Below are 27,848 nucleotides of genomic sequence, written 5' to 3'. Positions count from 1 at the left end.
CAGGGGAAACTTCCTATCAATCTACTGCATTTTCTCCTTGCTTAATTTGGTGTTCATATTCCTAGACTGGTGTAGAACTGAGATGTTAGATATTATGCGGTAAGAAGCCGATCAGTACTGCCGTAAGAATGATTCTCTTTAGATTCCAGTACCGGTTGAGATAAGTCATCTTCGCCTATACTTCCCACATCTCTCTGTATAAAACCTGTCTTTTGGTTTCATTTCCTTGTTCTGGCTCTGCACTCATTATTGTCCTCCCACACATAATCTCCCCATCATAAAATCTGTTTGCTTCATATCATCCTCCTAGGGCGGTCATAATCACCATAGCAACCATCGTAACATAAATACCCGCTCATGTCCTATTCTATTCATATCTACCAGAGTTTAGATGAGATTACGAAGCAATGCGTGCCCATCTTGGTGTTGTTTCTTCCATGCCCCTTCCTTCCCTTCTCCACTTTCTGCAAACAAGAAAAATAATATTTCTAGCAATAATAGGACAGGGTGTCCAATATTCATGCCGGACATAAAGAGAAAGATTGAATCCTTTTGGGGAGATGTTTTCTCAACAGCGGTTTGGCACGTTCTTTTGATATAACTTAATCTTTCAAGTTTTATTATGTTTAAGGAACTTGAGATGTTATTTTGATACTTACTTTCATGGCCTGCTATTGGTCAGCAACTACACTGGGGTATTTTATATTTTGTTTTCAATCTTTGTATTGAGTTAAACTTTATCGTGGGAAGGTGAAGTTGTACTATTTCATCTGTGGCATTTTATAGGTCTGCTAGTGATCAAAAACTTGTAATGATAATGTACATGTATTGATTCTGAAAATGAGAATATACTCATGAAGCTTATGTTTAAGACTCTGATGAGTTTAATCCTTATCTTTTCATGTAGACAAAAAAAAACTAATATTTCTTAGCTTTATGATGGATGATAATAGACACCACTTAGAACTTTGTCTGAAAAGCATTTTTCACTACATTTAAATACCTACCCGGCATTATTTAATGAAACATCATTATAGTAAAGTGACAATTTTGTTCATCTGCCACCTCCTTATATCTGGTAACTTTCTAAAATGATATTTTAAAAATGTTGCTTTTTTTGTTCATATGGAATGTCATGCTTTCTAAATATTACTGCTCGATCAGTTCATGAAGTGAACTAAGAATAAAGAAAAAGATAGGTTGAATGTCAAAAAGGGTTTATTATTTCATGGAATTTTCTCTTGTCCGAACGATTTGTTGTGATGTTACTATTGGAATATCCACAAATAATGTTATTTTATCTCCCTTGCAGGCTCTTCATTTCTGTTATGGTCTGGGGGCAGTTATCAGCCCCCTTCTGGCAGAACCTTTCCTACTCAACACTGATTGCACTCCATTGGTTTCCAATGGGTCATCTAGCTCCAGCGATGAGCTTCCAATATTTGTTAGAAGCAGTGACGATGCGGGCTTGAACGATGTCTCAGGGACAATGAGTAGCTTAGAAGATGTCCAGTCAAAAACCAATGTGAAATATGCCTTCTGGATCATGGCTGCTTTCCAGGTAATGATGATAATGGTTGTTTATTGTGATTTATGTACATAAATATAGACCTGTATTTGTCACCAATAAAATTGTTATACATGCATTACATACATTATTACTGGTAATCAACATTATTGGGAATGGTAATTTGTTTTAATTATGAGCAATGCAAGCTAAGGGTAATGGTGAGAGTAAAAGTTAGATGATGATAAAAGCATAGTCTGGGTTCAAGTAAAAATGGGAATGAAAATGGGTTTTAGAATAAGAATAAGATTTTAAATAAAAATGAGAATAGGAATAATTGTATGAGGTAGAAGATGAAAGATGAAGAGAAATATGGATTGGAGTGAATTGGAATGAAAAGGAGAATAAGAATAAGATCAAAGTAGAAATAAAAACTGAAATTAAAATTCCATTAAAATTGATATTAAAATCAGAATTGGGGAGCGTTTCATCAATATTTTCATCCGACAAGTTGTCAGATCTGACATCTTTCCATGATTTTGATTGGCTGAGAGGCACTGTTTCTATGGTAACTGTCGTATAAAATGGGACTTGTCGTATAAAACGTCCGACAAGTCCTTTCATGAAACACTCGTCAGAATTGAAATTAAAATGAGAATAACAAGAACAAGGAGGAGATCAAAACAGGAATAACAAGAAGGTCAAGAACAGAAATAGAATAAGTATAAGAGTACATGTAAGGGGGAATTTTAAAGATGAGGGTAATTGTACAAATACCCTCATACCTTAATTATTTTATTCCTGTTCTTGTTATTATGTAAAAGTGGCTTATTCCTACACTTATTGTCCTGTTCCTTATCTATTATATAAAAAGTGTACAATCTATTGTACAATATACTGGATTATATGACAAATATACAATTATCCCTCGTGCAGGCCTATTTTGAGTTCATATAGTCCAGTAATATTGTATGTTAGAATATTCACTATTTATTATATAGGGATACCTCGATCCAAGTCCCTCTTCATGATTTTTACCCTAGTGTAGATTGCATCTATCTAGATGTCATAAGTTCTATTTAGATCTAGACCTTATATTTGTAAAATTTCAATTTAATACTTGGGAATGATGAACTCCAATAGGCAACAAAAGAACTCCAAACATATCATTACATCCTTTGAATGCAGCACCTATATAGTTATCAAATTGCCGGTGCTTCAAATTAAAAGTGACACTGCAAACCGTACCGAAGAGTGATCATCGACCTCTTCGTATAGCACTCCCTTCCGATACCTTGGCAGAGCTCCGCATAGAAAGACTGTAGAAAATCATTTCTGGTGATTTGCATCGCTCAGATAATACTGCAAAATCCACTTCTTTCTGCCTACATCACAATATTTAAAGAGTAGATTATCTTTCCTTTAGTCCGCATGGAATCCTTGTCATATAAAGTGGAAGCAAGATCCTCTTCTGTAAGGGAAGTTGTTATCTATTTGTAGTTTTTCGCAATTTTTTTTCCGGTCGTAGATCAGTGAAAAAAGGCCACTTTTGGGAAATAAAATCCAAATATATCGATTACAAAACAAATTAATCGATATTCTCCCCATTAATTTAACACAGGTTTTACCCTCCAATTGCACATATGTACAATATAACTTTTTGAAGGGAGATCACGTTGTACCCTTGTACCAATCTCACCATTTCCAGCTCATATTTTACTACCACTATTTACTATATATTGTTATTCCGATCCACATCATTGCCCTGTCTTGTTCCTATTTCCACTTTTACTACTCCTTTTTATTGATATTCATATACTTATTCTATTTTTAACTATAGTACTTTTTAATAGTGCTTAAAATGGTTTCCCCACCATGATTAATAAATGAAGAACTACTGGTAGTCAGTGTCGCAGGTTGTGGTTAAGAAGTCTAAAACCACTATGTGCAGCTGCGCACATTGAATGCAAGGCGAATATTATCCTGTATACATGTATGTTGTTAGGTATGTAATGGACTTGTTGGAATGACATTTGAGATTTCCGAAAAATAGATCTTTTCGCACTGCAAAAATAAAAGCAAGTTGATGGGGCGCCATTATGACTGAAATATGTAAAGTGCAAAGCTTTTAGAGGTGATTAATATGAATAGACATGACACATTATAGTGGGTTAGCATGGACACAGAAGAGACTGTTATACATGTACCTGGGAAGTGGTTATATTTACACACTGCTGTTTGCAGACTCAAAACCTATATCATGAATAATTATGAAAAATAGGCTTTCTTAACCAGTGAGGCTTCTCAGTTTGCATCGTCTTCTATATCATAAGTTCATCTGCTTCTGACACTGGCAGATAGCTATAGGATTAGGCTCTGATTGATGCTTTTCGACATTAATTGTGTTTGAAGTGTCAGATCAGGGTCTGTGATTACAGACTACATTTGTTTGCACCAGACAAAAATCATCTCCTGTTAATGAAATGTCCATCATTTGCAGCCGTTAACTACGTCCACTAATGCTCATTAATTGATCTATTTTCTCCTTTGGGACGTTAATCGGTCAGATGCGAGGTGAGAGATGGCCAATGCTCCGTAATAAAGTCCAGTTTCAGACGCTCCTCCCCTGCATTATTTTATGATATGATTAGAATTAATTGCGGATCCTGATTTCAGGAGAGTAATTAGCTAATTTGGGAGAGCACTAAAGAACAAATAGTATTAGCAGGAAGGGTTGTACATTTGAAATAGGCAGTGGTGGTACAAGTGGGATAAATGATAATTACCGTAAGTAACGGTGTATAAACCGCATCCCCGACTTTTGATTCTGTCCCGCCGTGAAAAAGGTGCGGTTTATACACCGTTACTTACGGTACATGTATCCATAAGAAAATCATATCCCATTTTGGCAATAGGGAGGGGATGCCATCCTCTCCCCCTTAAATTGTGTCAAATCTTTTTTCTATTGCAAGCTTTTACCAAAAATCCTCTCAGTATTGTGCATGAATTTCAATTAAAAATGGTATTTTTCAGTAACAAAAAAAAAGGGGTAAAGATCTTTTGGCATCAATGGTATTCCCAGTTTGGTTTCTAATAAAAACCTTAGCTATCAAATGAATGCCTAGATTATTATATTGAATATTGAATAAACTGGAGAATACATATTTCACTGAGTGTAATATTACATAGCCAGGGATTTTCCATTCAAGCTGTTGTACACATGGAAACATACAAGTATTTTGAAAACTGCTTTTCTCCAATCAATATTTGTATTCGTGTTTGAAACAGTTTTTGTGTCGGGTCCTTCAAATTCCAAAACAGATGTTAGCGCAGAATTTTTTTTGTCTATGTTGTCGATTCTGTGACAAATATCCATACAATTCTTATAGAAGCATACATTGAAGCCAGAAATAGATACTCCTTTCTGTAATTATTTGCAGGTATTAGTGTCAACCTTTAATATCTATCTCTGTATCACAATGGTAATATCCAATGATGGAAAAGGAATTAAACTATTTCTTTTCTATGAATATAAATTGGTATTGAATATGTACAGGTATATCTGTTTTATATGATCATGATATATCTTATATTGACTTTTAGATGTCACAGTTGAATTATTACTGAAGTTTTAAAGGACTGAAAGTGTATATGATTGCATGATAAATCAGACCTTATGTCACTTTATTAGCACTTGTTTTGGCCATGTGATCAATGTCTATTTATATTGCACTTTGAAATAGTTAGGTCGATGATCTAGGTTTGACCCATTTTAATGATTATGTGTCGGATCATTGTCTTGGATTTAAAAAAAAGTGAAGGCAACATCGATGATGAAACTTAAAGAGAAATGCCAGTAGTTGCAGTAAACACTGATTTCATGAGAAAGTCTATAAAACCAGGCTTAATTGTCAGAATATCATCAAGGATCTAGATCTGGTACAGTTACATAAACAGAACTTTGTGAAATCTTGAAATCTACGCTGAAAAATGTTCGCACTGAAGATCACCAACACAGATAGGCACACGTGGGACAGTGTATTATTATTGCTGGAATAAAGACCCGATGGAAGTGACCGAATCCGCGCTTATTTTGCTTATTTCTCAGCAATTACACAATTTTTTCCAGAATCCTTTGGCACATATTTTTTATTCATACAAACAGACACTTGGGTGGTCATTATATAAGATTCTGTAAAAAGTCATTTTAAGATCGTTACCAAAACTGGAATTTATCTTTAATTGAAGAGTTCATCACCTTGAAAAAAAAATTACCCAATAATTTGGAGGGATCCTGTTACTTTGTTTTATGATCTGTTGCCAAACAGTTTGTGAATATCATTATATCCAATTTTGTATCAATTTTACCTGTGAAATATGCTCTTCACCTAACATTTTATCCAACAAACATGTTACCTTTTGATATTTTCTTTTTTTTTACTCAGAGTGCATTCAATGAAAATCTTCTTTTCATTTGATCAACATCCATTTGATTTCTATTGAGTAATGAAAAATCATAAAAATATCACCAACCACATTTATTCTCCTCAAGAGGCTTTTGACTACTCCATGTATAGAGGATTAAACCTGTCCTTATTGACTATTCCGACTCCAACCTTATCAAGTTGAAGCAGCCCATGTCTTCCCGTCTCATTGCTCTTGATTCTATTACAGATTCATCTTGTGTTTGTTCACCGATCGGGTTACCAATGACGACAAGACGAAAGTCTATGTCGTTTCGGATGTCACATCAAATGATATTTGTTTCTGTATCTGGAAGAGATGTGAATTTTGAAAATTAAAGTGATAGATCTCATTTTGCTTGGAGCTTTGTTTGTACAGCTTTCAGTTGGTGAAATACATTTGGTTGTGTGTAAAGTAGTTTAGAAAGGATATTGATTGCTTTGCAGGATGGATTTCCCAATTGATTAAAGATAAGTCAAAAGTTCTGAAAAATCATGATGTAAATACAGTAAATGATTGTATATGATTCATTTTTTTCAGTTGTTAGGAGAAAATAAACATTTATTAGCTTGAGCCCTCAACTGCTCAAAGTGTATTCCTGGTTTGTCACTCAGAATGCAATGTTTTTATCTTATTGCCTTTAAAGGTAAATGCCATTTGTGGTAATGATATCTAAATGAGTTCGTACAGAATCCCCTGAAATGACCCCTGAAATGACCCCTGAAATGACCACCAAAGTGTCTGTTTGTATGAATAAGAAATATGTGCCAAAGGATTCTGGAAGAAAATGTTTAATTGCTGAGAAATTAGCAAATAAGCACAGGATTCAGGTCAAGCGTTGGGCCAACATTCAGAGCAATAATAATACACTGTCCCATGTACGGGGGCTTATCTGTGTTGGTGATCTTCAGTGTTAGCATTTTTTCAGCATAGATTTCAAGATTTCACAAAGTTAAGTTTATTTAACTGTACCAGATCTAGATCCTCGATGATATACTGACAATTAAGCAAGGTTTTACAGACTTTCTCATGAAATCAGTGTTTACTGCAACTACTGGTATTTCTCTTTAATTGTAACCAATAGAATGATTACAAATTGTTGAATGTACTCCATTGACAAAACAAATTGTTGACAACAAAATCAAGACTAGTCTATGGCACAGACATCTGTTTGAGGACCTCAAATTGTAATTGATTTTGTTGGAGGACAGTTTGCCTTTGAAGCAGCATTAAACTTACACTCTCATTCAATCAGTTGACCATCATTTGTTGTGATAAAAAAAATTTATGATATTGACTCTCTAGACATCAGAGGGCTTTTGAATAACCAATGTAAATTAAAAATCAGAAAAATCATGTGGATGGGTATACCATTCTTATACATGAAATCATCTTTTGATACAACCTGGTGGGTGTTTCATAAAGCTGTTCGTAAGTTAAGAGCGACTTCAAGAACGACTGGTGAACCTTTCTTACGCGCTAAGTAATCACCAATGAACATAACATTTACCACAAGAAAGGATCACCAGTCGTTCTTAAAGTCGCTCTTAACTTACAAACAGCTTTATGAAACGGCCCCCTGGTGTAAGATATAAATTTGAATTAGATTCAGTCTAATTGTTCCAAGAAGAAAAGGAAGGAATCAAATCCATGTCTGGTTCTAGCCATTTCTGGTAATGTTTGACCCATTAAAGATGATACCACAGTCCACATGGTAAACGTCATGAATAAGGAGCTATCTATATCCATAAAGCTTTTATCTCTGTAATCTGTCTAATCCCTTGGTGTCCCATGCTCCTGAATTATGGATAGAAGTTCACTTTATGGCTTATTGTGCAAGCCTCTTTGATTTCTGGATCAAGGAGGGGGATTGGTGCTCCCACGAGGTGACTGTTAGAGCATGAATCGCATGAGCAGTACTTCAGGTAGAGTTGTGCATTCTTCCTTGCAGTTTGAAGTTCTTGGATGTGTTCAAGCTATTTCCTTTATAAGCTGTGATCACAAACCTGAATCAGAAATCAAAGAGCATACACAAAACTGGTTACTATGGAATAGCATTCAAGCAATTTTTTTTATCATTTTCTCCCTTATTTCAAGCCAATTATTCAGTATGTTGTGTACTTTGATCCAGAAAGTATAGTTCAATTTGAATTCTTCACAATGCAAGTGCCTTTAATCAAATCTTAATCTTTGCGGTTTTGCAGAGTCACTTTTCAAGGTACACCATAATCGGCATTCCATTTTTGTGTCTTAAAAACATTTTATTTCGCCAATGTTGTTAAATCTAACCAGTGGACATTTCTTACAGACAACATCAACAGATAGCCAACTTTAAGATAAATAAATTGTATCTGAATTTTGACATTGCCACCATAGAAAAAGAGGACAACAGGGTGGTCTTTCATGTGGTTGCTTGTAAGACAATTTTGTTGTGAAATATATGTATCTACGAAAATAGTGTTTTTGTCTCGCCTGCATAGTAGGGCAAGACTAAAGGCGCCGTTTTTCCGAAGGTGGCAGCGTCAACATCAAATTTTAACCTAAGGTTAAGTTCATGGGCGGAAATCTGTCCCCAAAGGTAGGGGGACCAGGGGCTGGAAAATTTGACAAGCAAAAAAAAAAAGTTTTCACCAAAAATGTAAGGTCATTTAGTAAAAAATACATGTATTATTGATTATTATTTCTATTGTGAATGATGTATCAAAAATAGTACTGTAGTAGGGGGGCATTTGATATTGGGTCCCCCTACTATTTTTGGTAAGGGGGGACAAGTCCCCCCTGTCCCCCTGGGATTTGTGCCCATGGTTAAGTTTTTGAAATGTCCGCATAACTTAAAAAGTTTTTAGACCTAGTTCATTAAATTTACACATAAGAGTAATGAAGTATTACTAAACATCCTGCCTGAATTTCAGGTCAAATTACTAAGGTCAAAGGTCATTTAGGGTCAATGAACTTTGGCCATGTTAGGGGCATTTGTTGAATTACCATCATAACTTTGAAAGTTTATGGATCTTGTTCATAAATCTTAGACATAAGAGTAATCAAGTATCACTGACATCCTGTACCGGTTTCAGATCACACTACCAAGATCAAAGGTCATTTAGGGTCAATGAACTCTTATCATGTTGGGGGTATTTGTTGAATTGGCATCATAACTTAGAAAGTTTATGGGTCTAGTTCATAAAACAAAGACATAAGGGTAATCAAGTATAAATGATTGTTTTGCGCACATCTTCGATCACATGATCATGGTCAAAGGTCATTTTGGGTCAATGGACATAGTATTTTATTATCATATGAATATTTTCTTTTGTGAATAATTATTCATTAGCTGTTTTCAAAGTCAGCACTGCTACTATATCAAATCGCGTAATCCAGGAGAGACAGCCAGAGACGTTCCACTTGTAAGGGTAAAAAAGAGTGCCAATTGAGTGCATTCTGAGAGACCGGATCATGGAGAGTATAGCGTATTCCCATGAGGGCACTGTAGGAAGTGATTCTATGAAATAGTTCTTCTGTGCAGATGCTGCACTATCCCTCTAAACTGGATAGATAATCAGGGGCTCAAGAAGACTTGGGATGTGGCGCCTCACAAAGCCATGACATGCATTAGAAATGACCATTTAAAGTCTCATTGTTAAGTCTAACCAATGGGTTTTTCTCAAGACAGTGTCAGTGGAAAGCCCAGCTGTAAAGTGAAATATATAAATTGCATCATGCATTTTGACATTGCTGCTACCATAGAAAAAGGGGGACAACAGGGTGGTCTTTCAGGAGGCCGCTTGTTAGTTACAAACAACTATACGCATGACTTTTGACCTGTTTTTAGGCTTTAAAAATTATGATTTTCCCTGATTTTTTTTTTCTGTGACTTATTTTCTTATAATCCTTGTAAAATTGTGACAAATAGTAAAGTTTGCATTCAGCTGCAAGTTAAAAGCACAAATTTTAATCTCCAAAGATCAAATTTTAACATTTTTTGAGCTGATGGAAGAAAAAAGTGGTTGAGTTTAGAATTTGACACCCACGAAAAGGGCACCAGCTATGCTTAAATTCTTGCATAACTTATAAAACAACTTTATAAAACACCTTCACAACTCTATTAGTGATGGTAAAAATAAAATCAGATGAAAATAAAAGTAAAGTATAATGGGGTCCCCAAATTCAAGACTGTTTATTGTTTTTAGTTCTAATATTTTAATCATGTTACTTGGGATGAAAAGAAATTAATGCAGAGAAACTCCTTTAAAGTATTTTGATTTACATTTGTTAACCAACTAGAATATAATTAGATTAAGGCTTTGTCTCATTGGACTGTATTGCCCACTCTTTTTTTCCACAAATAATATAGAAATGAAGACGGTTCAATCAGTCTCTCTATATTATTGCGAATATCATAAGTATGTCATCACTCCAAGGCGTAGGTGGCGTGGGAAGTATAATCACATTACAGTCTGGTCGCTCTTAAAATATCTATTGTTAACCAAGAGATTATTTGCAAGAGGGGGGGGGGGCTGATAGCTTTTTCTTCAGCATCGTTTGAGATAATATACTTCATTCATATGCATTTGATCAGTTGTGTGATGTTCTCACGCAAGAGATAATTGACAGAGCCATAGGATGGTTTCTTCTACTTGACACACTTTTCTGCAAAATATGGCTATAAAGGACAAATATTCTACTACTAATTACATTCCATGATTAAAGTTGGAAATTGAATTTACCTAATTCATTGCTCTATTTTGCCTGAAATGTGAGTGTAGAATTAATACCACTCTGGGGAATATACATTTTAGTTTGGAATTTTTGATGGTTTGTCCCATTTGAATTCTTTATCTAAAGAACCAGTGATAAAGTTATCTTTTGAATGAACATAAGTTTAATAAGCTTGATAACTTAAATAACCTTAATGATAATCAAATGGAAAATTTTTGTGAAGATATCTTGTCATGTATTCAGAGGATGGTTTGGGTAAAGCTACATTTGGTATCATGATCATCATAATTATTAGCATCACTACTACCATGACTATTACCATCAGCATCATCACTTCATTATTGTCATCATCATCTCTATCAATACTATCATCACCACCACCATCATCATTATTGTCATTAATGTCATCATAATAATCTTAAATTGATATTTTCTTTTCTGTATGCTTTAAACATAATTATCTTTTTGTTTTTTATTATCTACAGATTCCCATTGTAAGTCTTGTTCTTGCCCTGAACGTCCGTCGATACTGCTGCGCTCTAGCCCCAGACCAGAGTTTTATCACCGTCTTAAATCGCTCAAACTATGTAGATCTTGATGCAGGTGAGTACACCAAACATAGAGGTAATATTGATGTCATATCACCTGGTTGAGAAAGGGGATAACATAAATATTCCACAGGTTGTGGAATACTGCACAGATTGTTGATTCCTTTGATTGTCCGTTTATTAACACTGATGCCAATCAAGTTCATACTTTTGAGTATTATGTGCTGCCTGTCATGTGTGAAGCTACAATCAAGCACTTTATCCTTTGACATTTTGTAATGGGCCAATTTTTGTCTCACCTGCGAAGCAAAGTGAGACTATAGGCGCCGCTTTTCCGACGGCGACGGCGACGGCGGCGGCGGCGGCGTCAACATCAAATCTTAACCTGAGGTTAAGTTTTTGAAATGACATCATAACTTAGAAAGTATATGGACCTAGTTAATAAAACTTGGCCATAAGGTTAATCAAGTATTACTGAACATCCTATTAGAGTTTCATGTCACATGACCAAGGTCAAAGGTCATTTAGGGTCAATGAACTTAGACCATGTTGGAGGAATCAACATCGAAATCTTAACCTGAGGTTAAGTTTTTGAAATGTCATCATAACTTAGAAAATATATGGACCTAGTTCATGAAACTTGGACATAAGGTTAATCAAGTATCAATGAACATCCTGCATGAGTTTCACGTCACATGACCAAGGTCAAAGGTCATTTAGGGTCAATGAACTTTGGACGAATTGGGGATATCTGTTGAATTCCCATCATAACTTTGAAAGTTTATGGATCTGATTCATGAAACTTGGACATAATAGTAATCAAGCATCACTGAACATTTTGTGCAAGTTTCAGGTCACATGATCAAGGTCAAAGGTCATTTAGGGTCAATGAACTTTGGCCGAATTGGGGATATCTGTTGAATTCCCATCATAACTTTGAAAGTTTATGGATCTGATTCATGAAACTTGGACATAATAGTAATCAAGCATCACTGAACATTTTGTGCAAGTTTCAGGTCTCATGATTAAGGTCAAAGGTCATTTAGGGTCAATGAACTTTGGCCGAATCGGGGGTATCTGTTGAATTACCATCATAACTTTGAAAGTTTATTGGTCTAGTTCGTTAAACTTGGACATTAGAGTAACCAAGTATCACTGAACATCCTGTGCGTGTTTCAGGTCACATGTCCAAGGTCAAAGGTCAATGAACTTTAGCCGAATTGGGTGTATCTGTTGAATTACCATCATAACTTTGAAAGTTTATGGATCTGATTCATGAAACTTGTACATAAGAGTAATCAAGTATCACTGAACATCCTGTTCCAGTTTCAGGTCACATGATCAAGGTCAAAGGTCATGTAAGGTCAATGAACTTTGGCCATGTTGGGGTTTTTTGTTGAATAACCATCATATCTCTGTAAGTTTATTGGTCTAGTTCTTAAAAAGAGGACATAAGAGTAACCATGTATCACTGAACATCTTGTGCGAGTTAGAGTAGTATGCAAAGTCAGCACTGCTGCTATATTGAACCGCGTGATGCAGGTGAGACGGCCAGAGGCATTCCACTTGTTTGTTCTAACCATGAATTAATCATCTATTTCTATCAGGATGACACAATCAAATTACTATTTGAAGTTTTAAACTACATATTGAGGTTCTCTGATAATTTGTTTTTTCATTCCGCTATGTTTTAATGGTCACAGACCAGACTTTGCCCCATTGATACTTTTCAAGTTTTAATATTACCAACTAGGCAATTCTAGCACTTTGTTGTTATCTTGAAGTATCAAAACCCTCCATTCCAGGAAGCCCATAGGATATAAGATTTTTATCTGCGTCATACAGGGTATTGTAATGGGGGCAGTTCTACCAATTTTCTTAGTTTCACCCTCTATCTTTCTTTAGCCTAGCAACGTGAAAATGGATATCACCATGGCAACCACATTTTCTGCAAAAAATGATATTTTCTTTCCCAAATCAAGTTTGGCTGTTGTAATTTACCACATGTGCTGCAAAATTTATGAATTATGAGAATGTTTTATTTTGAACACAGAATTATTACAAATGGAAATAAAAAATGTAACTCCATTTTTTTGTATCATATCACCAATTACAAAGCTAAATTCAGTACAATTTCCCTTAAATATTTAAGCCTCAGTAAAGATTTGTTAAAGGGTTGATAGAATTAGTTAACGTTTCATCTAACATTCAACTTTCACAAGAGTGTAGTGGCATTTGAATTTTTTCAGTTTGATTCTTTGTAAAAATTATATTTAGGTTTTTTTGATATGTAGTTTCCTCTTTTGGTAATGTTTTCATTTTTTCTTTAAAATGATCCCTTAGACATTATTATATATTATTATAATTGTTACAAAAATTCTAACCTACCAATGACACTTTTCCCTTCCCCCCAACCCCCCAAAAAAAATATATATAGAGACTAGTTAGTCTAGATATACATCCCATTTTATGCTTGAGAAGTATTTTAATATAAAAATGTTTTTGAAAATACTTGATATTTTACTTATAATAATGTTTCATGTAAAATCATAAAATCTATCCAATAAAACACATTCTTGATTCATGCCTTGTACATCATCCTTGTTTTAGAACATATGCTCTTTTAGGAACATTATCAAGACCTAAAATAAGCTTCCATTTAAGTTATTAAAACAATAAATTTGATAGAAGGAATAATAAGGGGGTAAACAAGGGTAAATTGAAACCTATCTTGGAAGAGCTGGTCACTAATCAAATCCAATCTGGATTTATTTTAAAGCTGTGAAATTTAGAGTCCACTTGGTGTTGTTTATGAAAAGGGCATATTTGTTATCAAATTAAGAAGATCCAAGTCTCATTGGATAATCTATTAATAAAAAAAGGTCAGATGAGGGCCACACATTTCATCTAAATATTAGTTTAAGCAAGCTTTATGGAGCTGAAAATCTGAGACTTGTTGGTGTTTGGGCAGGTCAATATTTGTGAATTCTACCATCAAATTTTTTACACATTTTACAGTTTAAACAATTCTCTCTGTACCATTTTGGAGCTTGAATTTTGAATGGGTTGTTGAATACCTAAGAAATAATAGGAGACCTGGTAATGTAATAAATGAAGTATGGGTAAAATAAACTTATACCTTGTGCCATAATCTACAGTAGATGTGAACATACCCTGCTGAGGGGAACACAGCATCATATAGTATGTTCACACAATTTGTTCACACAGTGTGATCAATGGAGATTCACAGTATGAAAATGCTCCAATTAAAGTATGAAAGCAAGTTGACTTACACAGTTTGTTCACACAGAGTGATCAATGGAGATTCACAGTATGAGAATGCTCCAATTAAAGTATGAAAGCAAGATCACTCACACAGTTTGTTCACACAGAGTGATCACATAGTGGACTATATGAAGATTCACAGTATGAAAATGCTTGGATTAAAGTATGAAAGCAATATCACTCACACAGTTTGTTCACACTGAGTGATCACATAGTGGACTATATGAAGATTCACAGTATGGAAATGTTTGACTTAAAGTATGCAAGCAATATCACACACACTGTTTGTTCACACAGAGTAATCACATAGTACACTATATGAAGATTCACAGTATGAAAATGCTCCAATTAAAGTATGAAAGCAATATCACACACACAGTTTGTTCACACTGAGTGATCACATAGTGGACTATATGAAGATTCACAGTATGAAAATGCTTGGATTAAAGTATGAAAGAAATATCACTCACACTGTGTACATGTTGACGGTGTGACTGTGTTCACAGTGTGTTCATATAGTGGATTTTGTGAAAATATAAGAGTGCCACTGTGATTTCACAGTGTGGGTTCTACACTGAACACACTGAAACACTGAAACAGTTTTTCCCCAATGGGTCAATTCAAGCATGCAGTCTCCTCTTATTTTTGATAGCACAAAAAATTTGGAGAAATATTTTAGCAACTATTATTAAGGGATGGTGGCTTGTAATTACATTTAGTTGAAGAGGTGCCTGTGATTTATATAACATTGCCTTGCTATTCACAGTTTATGAAAATTGCTCTTTTGATGAATTGAATTAAGATAATCTTGGATTTAAAAAAATATATAATATGCAGATGATGTTTATCACTCCAAGTAAAAACTAGGAAAATTTTACTTTTACAGAAGGCCTGGAAATCAGGAATTCAATTTATGTAAAAGAATTTACCACCATCTTATAGTGATGATGATATAAACATTTATCAATTATTTTTAGTCACTAAACTGAATTCACCATTTTTCTTCCAAAAAAGCACCCCAACCTATTTAATTTATATCAATTCCTTTAAAAAAAAACTATATGGTAAATTGAGTTAATGTTCATATATGGTGCATTGCAGACCATATTTGACCATCAAATTTTTAAAGAAAAAAAAACATTTGAAATGTTTCAATCAGCAGTTATAAAATTTGATTTTTTCACCAAATTTTACTCACTTTTGGTCTATTCAATATTAAAACTGCTATTGTAACTTTGTGGTGGAGATTCACATATTAGTGAGGCAATTTGCGATTACGTAGAGGGGTCGTTGAAACTGCTAATTAGAGGCAGCTTAATATAAGCCATGCATGTGAAGTTAAACCCACTTATTACTAGTGACCTAATTGAATAATTATATTTCATCCCATGTGATACTTAACCACTTATCAAGCTCAATAAGTATGTCAGAGTGCTTATAATGTATGTGCTGGTATTTACAGAGCATACATCTGTTTCCTTTAACTCTTAACATGCCAAGCACACTACTAAGCCAATGCCACAGTGCTAATCCGATGCTAATCCCCTGTGCCAGCCACAAAACCCCCCTGTGCCACATTGATTTCGGGATCGCGAGTCGTATTCACTCCTTCCAATAGTCATGATTACAATTGCTTGTAACTCTCTAACGATTAGTTTATCCACAAAATATTGTGTAGTAAAGTTGTAGGAAATTTCATACCCCTTATAATGATGTCCTCATTATGTGGATTGGTTATTATCTTTACCGCTAAAATATGAGTTGTATCAAGTAGTTCCATTTTGTGGAGTGTTTTGTATGGATCAAAAACCTAGGTCTCTTCTCTCTCAGAGGCGGAGCCATATCTTGTAAAAAATGTAGAAATACTCGAAAAAGTCGAATGTAAACCGCGTGAGTAAGTTTATCTGTCAGAAAGCAGAGTTCACACTGCACACAATAGTGCTAATTACGGCATGCATGCGATGCGCAATACAATGCAAAACGGCGTAACAATGATTGTTATTCCGAATGTGCGCAGTCATGCACGAAGCAGGCGAGGGTAGGAAACAATGCAAGCACAAAGCAATCAATAGTAGGCGTGCGAGCACGAGTGTGGCATGTTATAGTAGGATACGTAGCGTGCACGAAGCACTCAATGAGTTAACTACTTTTGCATCAATTGACTTGTGGTAATATCCATACCACTCTGTATATGTATAAAGTGCTGGTTAATTACCTGCATGTGATTACATTTAATCATTTGGCTAAGTTGTACTTTCCCAAAAAAGTTTTTATTGTGCTTGAAAACGTAGCATTCACTTAAAGGTAGCCATACAACCACTCCACAAAATTTTCTTCCAGCTTTTGAAAAAAAAAGTCAATTTCTGATAAAGATTAGCCAATGCACCCTGTTGTGTTTTTCATATTAATGGAACTATATTTGGTCAGCCCTGAACTCTATTTGAGCATTTAATTGAAGTATTCAACCTTTCAAAATGAGCATTTTGCGGGTTTTGATGGAAAGCTCATTAATTACATGAAATGGAGTCATCCCTCAGTCTGCCTTGCAAATTCTCCCATGATTCAACTGATCCCAATGGGAGATAGTGGGGCATGAATCATAAGTCAGTGTGAGCATAAATCATCTTTGACGGACTGCGGTTGTCAGACCTTAGGTAGTGGTAGTCATCTAAATCAAATTATTAGAAGGTTTAGGATTGAGGTAGTGATTAATAGAAAGCATGCAACAGGAAGCATGTAAGATGGGAGATTCATGGATGGAGAATGGTTCCGGCTAGCTTTTTAGGTAGTCCCATGCACTCAAGTTTATGTTATTAAAACATTTTCCTTGTTAACAATCATTTAATCACCGTTTTCAAGTTGTGATGATGTATTGACCATCACAAGAGTATTACTAACAATTGAAAAGTGCATTTGCGAAAAGTATGGTAGAGTGCAGAATTGGATTAAAGGGGAAGTTAACCCTAATGATAATTTACTATTGATAAAATAAAGAGAAAATATAGAGAAAGAATATTGAAGATTTGATGGAAATCCATCAAAGAATAATGGAGTTAGATTTTTTTTTTTCATGATGTCACAGACGGGCAACATCTCATTATGTCTTGTAATAAAATCAGATAAAATAGCGTTTAAGAATTTTAGCAAATATTTTGATTCTAGTTTATATGATGAGTCCAAGATAAAAGACCAATTTGTTTTGTTTTCCTCATAGAACAACTGTAACTTTAACTTATAGAGTGCGAGTATTGTGGGAGTGTAAAGCACCCATGCATGAATGACATCTTTTACAGAAAGACATTCTAAAATGTTGCACTTGAAAACACACCCATGTCAGAATTTACTTCAATTTCATTGTCATTCACTGCTTATTTTTCAAGTTGTTATTGTGGTTTCTTCTACTTGTGGTAGATTTTTGTGAGACTTTTGAAGATTTCTTTTTCAAGCTGTCACTAATCACAGTTTTGAAGTGTAACCATCCGAACACCACAAGAACTATAGAGAAAAGTTTAGCACACCTACGCATGTAAATTGTTGAGCATGAAAGATAGTATTTGCAGTAGCTTTGTTGGAAGGGGGACAAGGGATGTAAATGCAGCTATAATAGCACAGAAAGGGCAAAATGAAGAACAAAAACTGCATCATTAAACTAAATTTTACAAGAAAAAGCTTTGAATTTTATTTATGGAAATCTTTTAATTATTTAGAAAGGTTGTTGAAAAGAAGAATATACCACACCCAAGTTTTATCTAGTGCAGGTGTCCTGTTACCACAGGCCTACCCTGAACAATAACACAATATTAACTTGATATTACAAAAAGAACACATGTAGTTTGATTTTATTTTCAGTGAATGGAAGATAAAATTATGTAGGACCTTGCAGGATTATTTTTCTTCTTGCTTTTTATTATTTTGATGTATTTTTTTATATATCTTTCAGACCAAGACATTGCCAAGCCAGAGAGCCCAAAGAAAACTCAAGGAAGATGTTTACAGAATGACAGATCAAAAATAGTGGTTATCACAATTATAACAGCCTTCCTCCTCTTCATATATGACGGATTACAGGTAAGATTTTAAAGTTAGTAATAACATTTCATGGTGTACTTGTGTTTGACGCATATTCTAAGGAGCGTTATTTTCTTCCAGTTTTGAGTCGGAATTTGAGTTTAAAGAGAAATACCATTAGTTGCAGTAAACACTGATTTCATGAGAAAGTCTGTAAACCAGGCTTAATTGTCAGTATATCGTCAAGGATCTAGATCTGGTACGGTTACATAAACTGAACTTTGTGAAATCTTGAAATCTACATTGAAAAATGTTCACTCTGAAGATCACCAACACAGATAAGCGCCTGTGGGACAATTTTTGCTGCAATGCAATTCAATTCAATTCAATTTATTCACATCCATTAAAAGAAAAATATACAGCATACAATATTATATGAACAATAAAAAACAATACATAAACAAATCAATATAATTACAAAATAGAAAAAGTAAGACCAACATGCGGTGGATGTGGGGGATTGGCAAAGGCCAAAGACCTATCGAGGCCAATCCCCCTTGGTTCCGCGCGTTGGTTAAAATAAAACAAATTAATAGCGATTAAATAGTTATAACATCAACATAAACAGACAAAAGAGAAAAAAAAAACATTAAAAACAAACAAAGAAAAAAAACACAAGGCTCCCTTTTATATAAAAACTGACGGTGAATTGGCAAGATATGATTTATATTTCCGTTTAAAAGTCAATAATGAGGGGCAAGTTTTAATTTCAGATGGCAAATCATTCCAGATGACAGGTCCTTTGTATCCAATAACAGTTCTAGAAAAATTATATGTATAATTTGGCAGATAAAAGTCATTGATATTTCTTGTTGAATACATATTTATACTACTATTAAGGGTGAAAAAATTATTAAAAATATCAGGTAAAGTTCTTTTAGAATAAGAATACATAAAACAAGCAACAAAATAGCGATGCAAATCATATATGTTCAAAATTGTAAGCTTTCGAAACAATGGGTCTGTATGGGCAAGAAATGTTGAATTGGTGATTATTCTTATTGCACGTTTTTGTATTAAAAATATTTTTTGTAATAAATAAGATGCGGTGCTTCCCCATATTATATTGCAATAGGTTATATAAGGCAAGATCATTGTATTATATAAATTAGTGAGAATAAAAGGTGGCAATGTGAACTTTAGTCTACTCATAACACCAACAGCACATGACATTTTATATGATATTTCATTAATATGATCTTTCCATGTAAGGTTATTATCAATCTTAACACCAAGAAATTTTAATGAAGTTACCTTATTTATTTCTTTGTTATTAATATGCAATTTAATCAAGTCTTCGTTAATTTTCCTGTTTTTTGTTTTAAAAATTATATAGTTAGTTTTTTCAAGATTTATCAATAATCTATTGGCAAGAAACCAGGAATGTACTTTTCTTAGTTCAGAATTGATTAAAAAACCTACGTTTGAATGGTCATTACTGGCAAGAAAAAGGCTTGTATCGTCAGCAAATAAGATGAATGATAAAATATTGCTAACATTTGGCAAGTCATTTACATATAAAAGAAACAATAAGGGTCCTAGTACTGATCCTTGAGGAACACCAAGTAAAATGTCTAAGGAAGAAGAATTAAAATTATCAATATTTACAAACTGTTTTCGATTATTTAGGTAATCTGTAATTAATTCTAAAGTAATACCCCTTATACCGTAAAAATACAATTTTTTAATTAAAATACCGTGATCAATACAATCAAAAGCCTTAGAAAGGTCTAAAAATATACCAGTTAAAAATTTCTTCCTTTCAAAAGATTGAGCAATTTTTTCAGTAAAATCAATAAGTGCATGGAAAGTACTATAACCTTGCCTAAAACCATATTGTCGACGATATAAAATGTCATTTTGATCAATAAAAGATATCAAATTATTGTAAATTATTTTTTCAAATATTTTGCTAAAAACTGATAAAACTGATATTGGACGATAATTAGTTAAAAGTAATCTGTTTCCTTTTTTAAAAATAGGTATCACCTTGGCAATCTTTAACGAGTCAGGAAAGACGCCCTTCTCAATGGCAAGATTGATAATATTGCACAAAGGTTTAACAATTGCATAGCCTGATTTTTTAAGAACTTTTGGATGAATATTGTCGTATCCTGGACTCTTATTTGGATCTAACTTATCTATGATTGATATAACATCATTAGTAGCAACAGGTTGGATAAATACAGAGGATCTATAATTTCCTTTTAACCACTGTGAAATATTAATATGCGTATCATTTTCAGTTTCTGTACACGTAGTACTGAGTTTATCTTGGACAGTTTGTCCAATACATACAAAAAAATTGTTAAAGGCATTAGCTATGTCGAGTCTGTCTGAAATATTATCCCCATTAACTTCAACTTCTCGTATACTGTTCTGTTTTGTTTCTCTTTTGTTTAAGACATCGTTGACTATTTTCCAAGTTGCTTTCATATCACGCTTAGCGGTGGCGAATTTATTACAATAATAAGTGCGCTTTTCACTTCTTATTTTGCTGTTCACACAATTTCTACAACTTTTGTATTTTTCATGCAGGTCTGGGGAAGGGTTTTTTACAAACTTCTTAAATATCCTATTTTTACGCTTTATCAATAATTTAGTCTCTTTTGATATCCATGGCTTAAATTTCTTACAGTGCTTCAATCTATTGCGAACTGTAATAACAGGAAAACATTCTTCATACAATTGCTTATATATGAGTATAAAGGTATCGTACGTACTGGAATAAAGGTATCGTACATGCTGGAATAAAGACCCGACAGAAGTGACCGAATCCGCGCTTATTTTGCTTATTTCTCAGCAATTACACAATTTCTTCCAGAATCCTTTGGCACATTTTTTTTATTCATACAAACAGACACTTGGGTGGTCATTATATAAGATTCTGTAAAAAGTCATTTTGAGATCGTTACCAGAACTGGAATTTATCTTTAATGATTCAAAAACTAAAGTAATGACTCAAAACTGGAGTTTCTTGGAACTCACATTTCTGACCGTAAATTTTGAGAACCTAATTTGATCTTAACTGGACTTGACATGCAAAGTCATTAATTTAAACTGGAATTTCTTCCTCAAAACTAGACACAATACTTCAAAACAGGAATTTCTAATTCTAAACTGATTCATCACTTGAAACTCAAAGGTACATTCTTGAATGCAACAAAAATACTTCATAACTTGTCTACAAGAATATGGTGTAATAAGATGAAGCCATCAGACTAATAGGACATAGCTAGATACTTGCAGTTAATCACAAATTTATTGTGTCCCGAAATCATGTCTTGCAATTGATCACAATTTGCAATTGATTGCTGATGTACTTGCAGCAAGGAGTGTTAATTGCTTTGCTATACATAAATTTATCTATCATTGTAAAATTGCCAGAGAAATTTGAAATTGATTGCAATATTTTTTGGGCAACATTTTCTTAGTGTTACCCATGCCAATAAAATATATTTTATCATATGTGTTACAAACAAATTCGCATCTAATATCCAAATGCTGATGAAATCTATTTACATTCTCCACTTCTTCATTTTGGATCTGTTCAGCAGGGTTTCATTATTGGCACCAATTTCAGAAGTGCTCATGAGGCTCAAATTAATGAAATATATATATGTACGGTATATCATTCATTCATTTCATTTATTTCACCTTCATGTGTAAAAACATATATGTATAATGTGTAGTCTACAATTAAATAAGGCATTAATACAGAAGGTGTGAACCCCTTTCAATATGTTGAACTAAACAGTCATATGTTTGTTATCTCATAAGACATCAATGGTCTCTCAGTGAATATCTTATCATGGTTTCAGAAATGATATCAATCACAATCTTTCAGCCAGCCTACCAAAAAAGCTGCAAAATAAAAAATAGACTTTAAACGCATTACCTAATCTGTAATTTTTTTTTTGGTATATTGGTATTATTCATGTGCAATTTTGGGATGAACTCAAATGACTTCCACAGTGTTGCAAGTAACCTGCTTTGATGGAAAGATAGATAACATTCTTTGAACACGTGATGTGGAAGATCTGAAGCACTTGAAGATGGTACTGGGAGCTCTTCCGTGCCTCTCAATCTCTGAGTCCTGTTCAGGTGCATTGCCAAACAGCAATATGTTGGGGATTAATGATCCATCAAGTACAGTGCTCTTACATATATGATACATGGGTAATTCCAATTCCAACAGGTTGCGTCAAAAAAAAAAGATGACTGATCCATGTCGTGCAGACAGAGTTGCATCCAAGTCATTTTCTTGCAATTCAAATGCAGGTCATTCATTGCAAATCAAAGTCAAGTCCCAAGTTTTTTTGGCAACAGGGCGAGTCAATTAAGAATACTCCACTCTCTGTATTACTACAACTTTCCCACGCAGTTTCTACTTCACCTCTTTCTTTTATCATGTTCCACCACCCCCATTCCCCCATCATCATCATTCCATTTTACCATTGCCAACCTGACAGTCCTTGCCATAATTAACCATATTTTGTTTATTTCCAATTCTCTTAAAAATACTAATAACATTTTGAAATAAAAAAGAAGACATATGCCTAAATATTTCCGAATACAAAGAATATGGGGGAGCCAGCAGAGAGCATTGACCTTTCACATGCTGGGATCCAATACCATATGATGGTCAATAAAACCCCTGTACTGACTGGTCAGCGACCTTACAGACTAGACCTTGATATGAATAATCATTTATATGAAATAAACCCAAAACAAAAAAGAAATGATGCTACTTTCATCATGGACCTACTAGTAGGTCCATGCTTTCATTAAGGGTTCTGTCACAGGTTGTCAAATATTTTCATATTTATATGGTCATAATGCTTATTTGCAGACATCCACATTCAATTTGAACATGTCCAAATATTTTAAAATGGTCAGTACCATCAATCAACATCTCAATACCTCCAAAAACTAGCTGAAAAATAAATTTAGAAAAATGAAATAAACACACTTATTTTTAAGATGGTATTATTGTTAGACTGCAGCGTGTATCAGCCCCTTAGAATTGCATGCGTGAACGGACCTAAAGGTTCATGGTACTTTCCTGTAGATTGAAAGAATGGGAATACTAATCAACAGCCATGATCATACCGTCAGTTCTCTGTTCTCTTACTCTCTTAGAGAATACAGATGCGTTCATACCCACCAGATCATAGAAGATATCAGATATTTGTTTAGAACTACCATGGTGACAACACTCACCAGCCAATCGGGATCAAGGATTCCAAGGCAAATATACCATAATAGCATGGGGGCTGCTGCATGGTTTTGAAATTGGGGAGGGTTGACCATGCAAAAGGGGGGAATAAAGCACCCCCCCCCTCTGTTGCATGGCCTTTGAATAGCAAGAATAATGCTATTATACAATTGGCCCAGTATTTTACCATTGTGAAAGCAAAATATTCATAATGCCCCCAATAAAAAACTAGTAAAATGAACTAAATAAATATATAAATAAAATTATGATATTAGCAATAATAACAATATGGCTAATGATAATAGTAATATTAATAATAATGAAATAGATAAAAGTTAAAATAAATAAATATGTCAGAATAAAATAGATGAACAAAAATAAAAAGAAAATCTGCAATTCAGGAGATAATTTTCAAAGCAACAAGAATCTTAACAGAATTTTTTCCAAGTTTTTAGGTATTCTGAAAATGTGAAAGCATTTACATAATTTAGATGTGTGGTAAGGAGAATGAGAATCTTTTTTGGAGTATTTCTGCTGATATTACTTTATCTGGTTTAGGAAGATGTGAAATCAATCGTAGGGTACTTTGAAGCATGAACACATTCAACAAATATATTTTTCCTTGTTGTTTTGGTATAAAAGCACCCTATGTATTGCTAGGAGACAGAATGGTAATATCTCATATCATTTATAACAAGGCTAATGACCTTTGGATACTCAACAGATCTTGTTATGTATAGCAATAACAGCTAACCAATTAATAATGTAGGGGGTTGAAAATGATGGAGCTTATCAAGATTAAACAGGATAAATTAATTGCCCATCATCATGCACATAGAGTATACAAAATATATTATGAGTTCAATAGCATATCATATTAAAGAGAAAAGCCAGCTAGAATAGTCACAGTATTAACTTTTTTCACTCTAAAATGTCAGTATTAACATACTTTCATCAGGGCAAAATTTAATAATCTGGGCTAAAAGTGGATAAATACAGGAAATGTTATCAAACCACATTATTACATTTTAATGTTTTAATGAATAGCAGAAATTGGATTGAGGTTTCTGCATTGGAAGTAATCCTGTTTGTGGTAAAAAGAATAGAAGAAGCATAATAACAAACCTCACAAGGGACAAGGGGGCAGTGCGCCTCTTAAGGTTTAAAAATTTCTTGAGTATTTCAATGGAATAGAGAAGTAGACATTGAAAACACATTTTTGCTACCCCTCCTTCTGGTACCCAATCTCTTGTTTCAATCACATTTAGTGCAAAGTGCAAATGGAAAGAAGGATGAAAATAAAATGTGTGATGTTACTTATAATTTGAATGTATAAAATAATATATCAAAAAGGGTTTTCCTCAGTTTTCCTGATGGTAGTCTGCTTGCGTAGGTGTAATTTGTCAACACATCTTAGGGGTACAACATGAGGAGGGTGAGGATACATGTATTTCTAAACAGCTGCAAGGGTGAAAAATTTATCTTCAATATTTTTTGGACAGATTTTAGCATACTGATCAGAAAATTGATATTAAATTTTTACTGTTGCCCCCTTTCTTCGTATTTTGCCTGGCCCCTCCTATATGTACATGTCTGCTAGTGTTTGCCATAATTTCCACACCTGATTTGTCCAAAAATACCATTTAGTCATTAAAATACTTCATGATTGATTTTATGCATGACTTTGTACCATGCTGTATTTTATTCTACAGGATTGAAATGATAGTATGCTCCAATTATCACAAACATGATTGCTTAGATGTCCCTCATAACTTGACTTCAAAATGTATTCATTAGATACAAAATAATGAGGCCTATGCTTTATAAACATGTTACAATTGTGTATAGGGGGAAAGTAATCAGTGAATAAATCGTATTAAAAAAGTAAGTTTGCACGTCATGTTTCAAGTGTATTGTGTAGACCCTAATGTTAATTAGATAATCTATCCTGTTTATTACTACATTGAAAATATGTTTATATTCTAAAATCTGAATAGAGACATTATTAAAGATCCATCAAACAGATCATTATTTGAAAATGAATAAATTCTGTTTGAATAAAAATGATTAACTCAATTTTGTAACTTCAAATAGAAGCTAGTCATTATTTTGAATAGAAATCTATTAAGTGCCCCTCTTGCCAAGGATTTTTAGTAGTGTTTTTTTTCTATAGGCCCTATTGATAATATCAAGGAACCAATGTGAGAAGGATCATCTTTCTTCTCCTAATCCATAATTAAAAAATCTCAAGAAATCTCTGCCCCTCATGATAAAATTGACTTTGATGTCGATATTGCAGCTTCTTTTTGATCATGTATTGTCTTTCATGAAAAGTTTGTTTTTTAGCTCATCCGGCCCAAAGGGCAAAAAGAGCTTATGCCGTGTCGTGGTGTTCGTCGTCCGTCCACATTTTCAAAATGCTTCTTTGTCATTTCAAGTCCGATTTTAATTCAGTTGGCTTTATATGATAGCACTAGATGGGGGATTCAAAACTTTTACACAGAATTTTGAAACTCATTAAATATGCTAATCCATGCACGTTTTTCAAAATTTGAATTAAAAAAATGCTTCTTCTTTATTTGTTGACCGATTTTGATTTTTTGCTTCCATCTGGTAGAGATTCACGAGGTACACCAAACTTCTACACAGAATTTTGAAATTTTGACTAGAAAATTATTTATGCTGATTTATATGAAGTTCATTTATGAATCACAAAAAATGCTTCTTTGTCATTTCTTCATCGATTTCAATTCTGTTTCCTCATTTTATGTCACCAATATAATTCACTACAGTGTCAACTGGACTGAAATTAAAAATTGTGTTAATGTCGTTTAGATGCCGGAAAAGCTCCACATCATTGATGTGCTAGTTTCCATGTATGGCTCTCTGTACTTGTCATTGGGTTTACTAATACCTTTTTACATGAGTTCACTATGCAGTAACTGATCAGTATTTATATTTAAGATGACCAAAAGTTGGTTTGGATAATTAACCAAAATCATTGACATGTGTAATATCAGTTTTATCATGCTATGGCACGGTCATTGTCAAATTTTTGTAATCTGGATGTTTTTAATCTGAAGGTTTTAAAAGGAAAACATGATGTGAGTGCCGATTTTGCTACCCTCGTTCTGAATTTGCGAAACAAATAAATATAAACTCTGTATTTTATTTGCAGGCCGCTTATGGAGGGTTTATCTTTGAGTATGCTGTCAAGAATGTTGCTATCGAGCTCTCTGCGACTGATGGAGCATACCTGACTTCAGTCTACTGGGGAAGCTTTGCACTTGGAAGATTAATATCCATCCCGATATCTACTTTCTGCTCACTCTCTCTCATGCTTCTTGTCAATCTGGTGAGTATTTCATTCACAGTTTAGAGGAAGCATTTCATGAAATGAATAGTCATAATATCCACTATGTGGAGCGTTGTGGCCCAGTGGATTAGTCTCCGGACTTTGAAACAGAGGGTCGTGGGTTCAAATCCCAGCCATGGCGTAGTTTCCTTCAGCAAGTAGTTCATCCAGATTGTGCTGCACTCAACCCAGGTGAGGTGAATGGATACCTGGCAGGAATTCATTCCTTGAAATGCGTGTACACTGTAATCTGAGCAATTAGCTGCCAAGCTATAGCTGGGGTAATAATATCCAAGTCTTTTGGAAGCGCATAGAGACATTATTCATAATGTGATATGCACTATACAATAATTGTATATTATTATTTGTTATAAGCTTTAAATTAAAATCCTTGCATCTTGATAGGTTCTGACAGTGAACCTATTGTTTAGGGGGAACGTCTATTGTTACAACCCCCCCCCATGGTAAGACGTCATGGATTTACGCCAATGGACAAGGCACTTTATGCTTTTACGATTGTAGGTAATGTCATCGGACCCCTCATTTGGTCACAGATTTTATAGAGTACTACAAATTTGATTTCATAGCTAATATTGTAGTGAGTTGACCATAAAGAAATCTCTATCATCTTCTGATCTGATTTATGAGTAAAAATACATTTAAAAAATGATAACTAAATGCAGATAC

The 27,848-nt window shown here is 34.0% G+C and overlaps 1 protein-coding gene across 1 annotated transcript in view; it reads left to right on the top strand.

Moving 5' to 3' along the window:
• The window catches only part of LOC121411074 (major facilitator superfamily domain-containing protein 4A-like), a 51,155-nt gene extending 23,903 nt beyond the window's left edge, over positions 1-27,252 (top strand). The window contains exons 3-6 of the mRNA XM_041603567.1: positions 1,313-1,561; positions 11,173-11,290; positions 18,461-18,588; positions 26,985-27,252. Of these exons, the coding sequence (XP_041459501.1) occupies positions 1,313-1,561; positions 11,173-11,290; positions 18,461-18,588; positions 26,985-27,185 (696 nt within the window). The 3' untranslated portion in view covers positions 27,186-27,252. The remainder of the gene's footprint in view (positions 1-1,312; positions 1,562-11,172; positions 11,291-18,460; positions 18,589-26,984) is intronic.
• Positions 27,253-27,848: the final 596 nt, after the last annotated feature.

Source organism: Lytechinus variegatus, chromosome 3, assembly GCF_018143015.1.
Source record: "Lytechinus variegatus isolate NC3 chromosome 3, Lvar_3.0, whole genome shotgun sequence".
Classification (NCBI taxonomy): domain Eukaryota; kingdom Metazoa; phylum Echinodermata; class Echinoidea; order Temnopleuroida; family Toxopneustidae; genus Lytechinus; species Lytechinus variegatus.
Note: the sequence above shows the minus strand (reverse complement) of the source record. Positions and strands in the feature narration are given on the sequence as shown.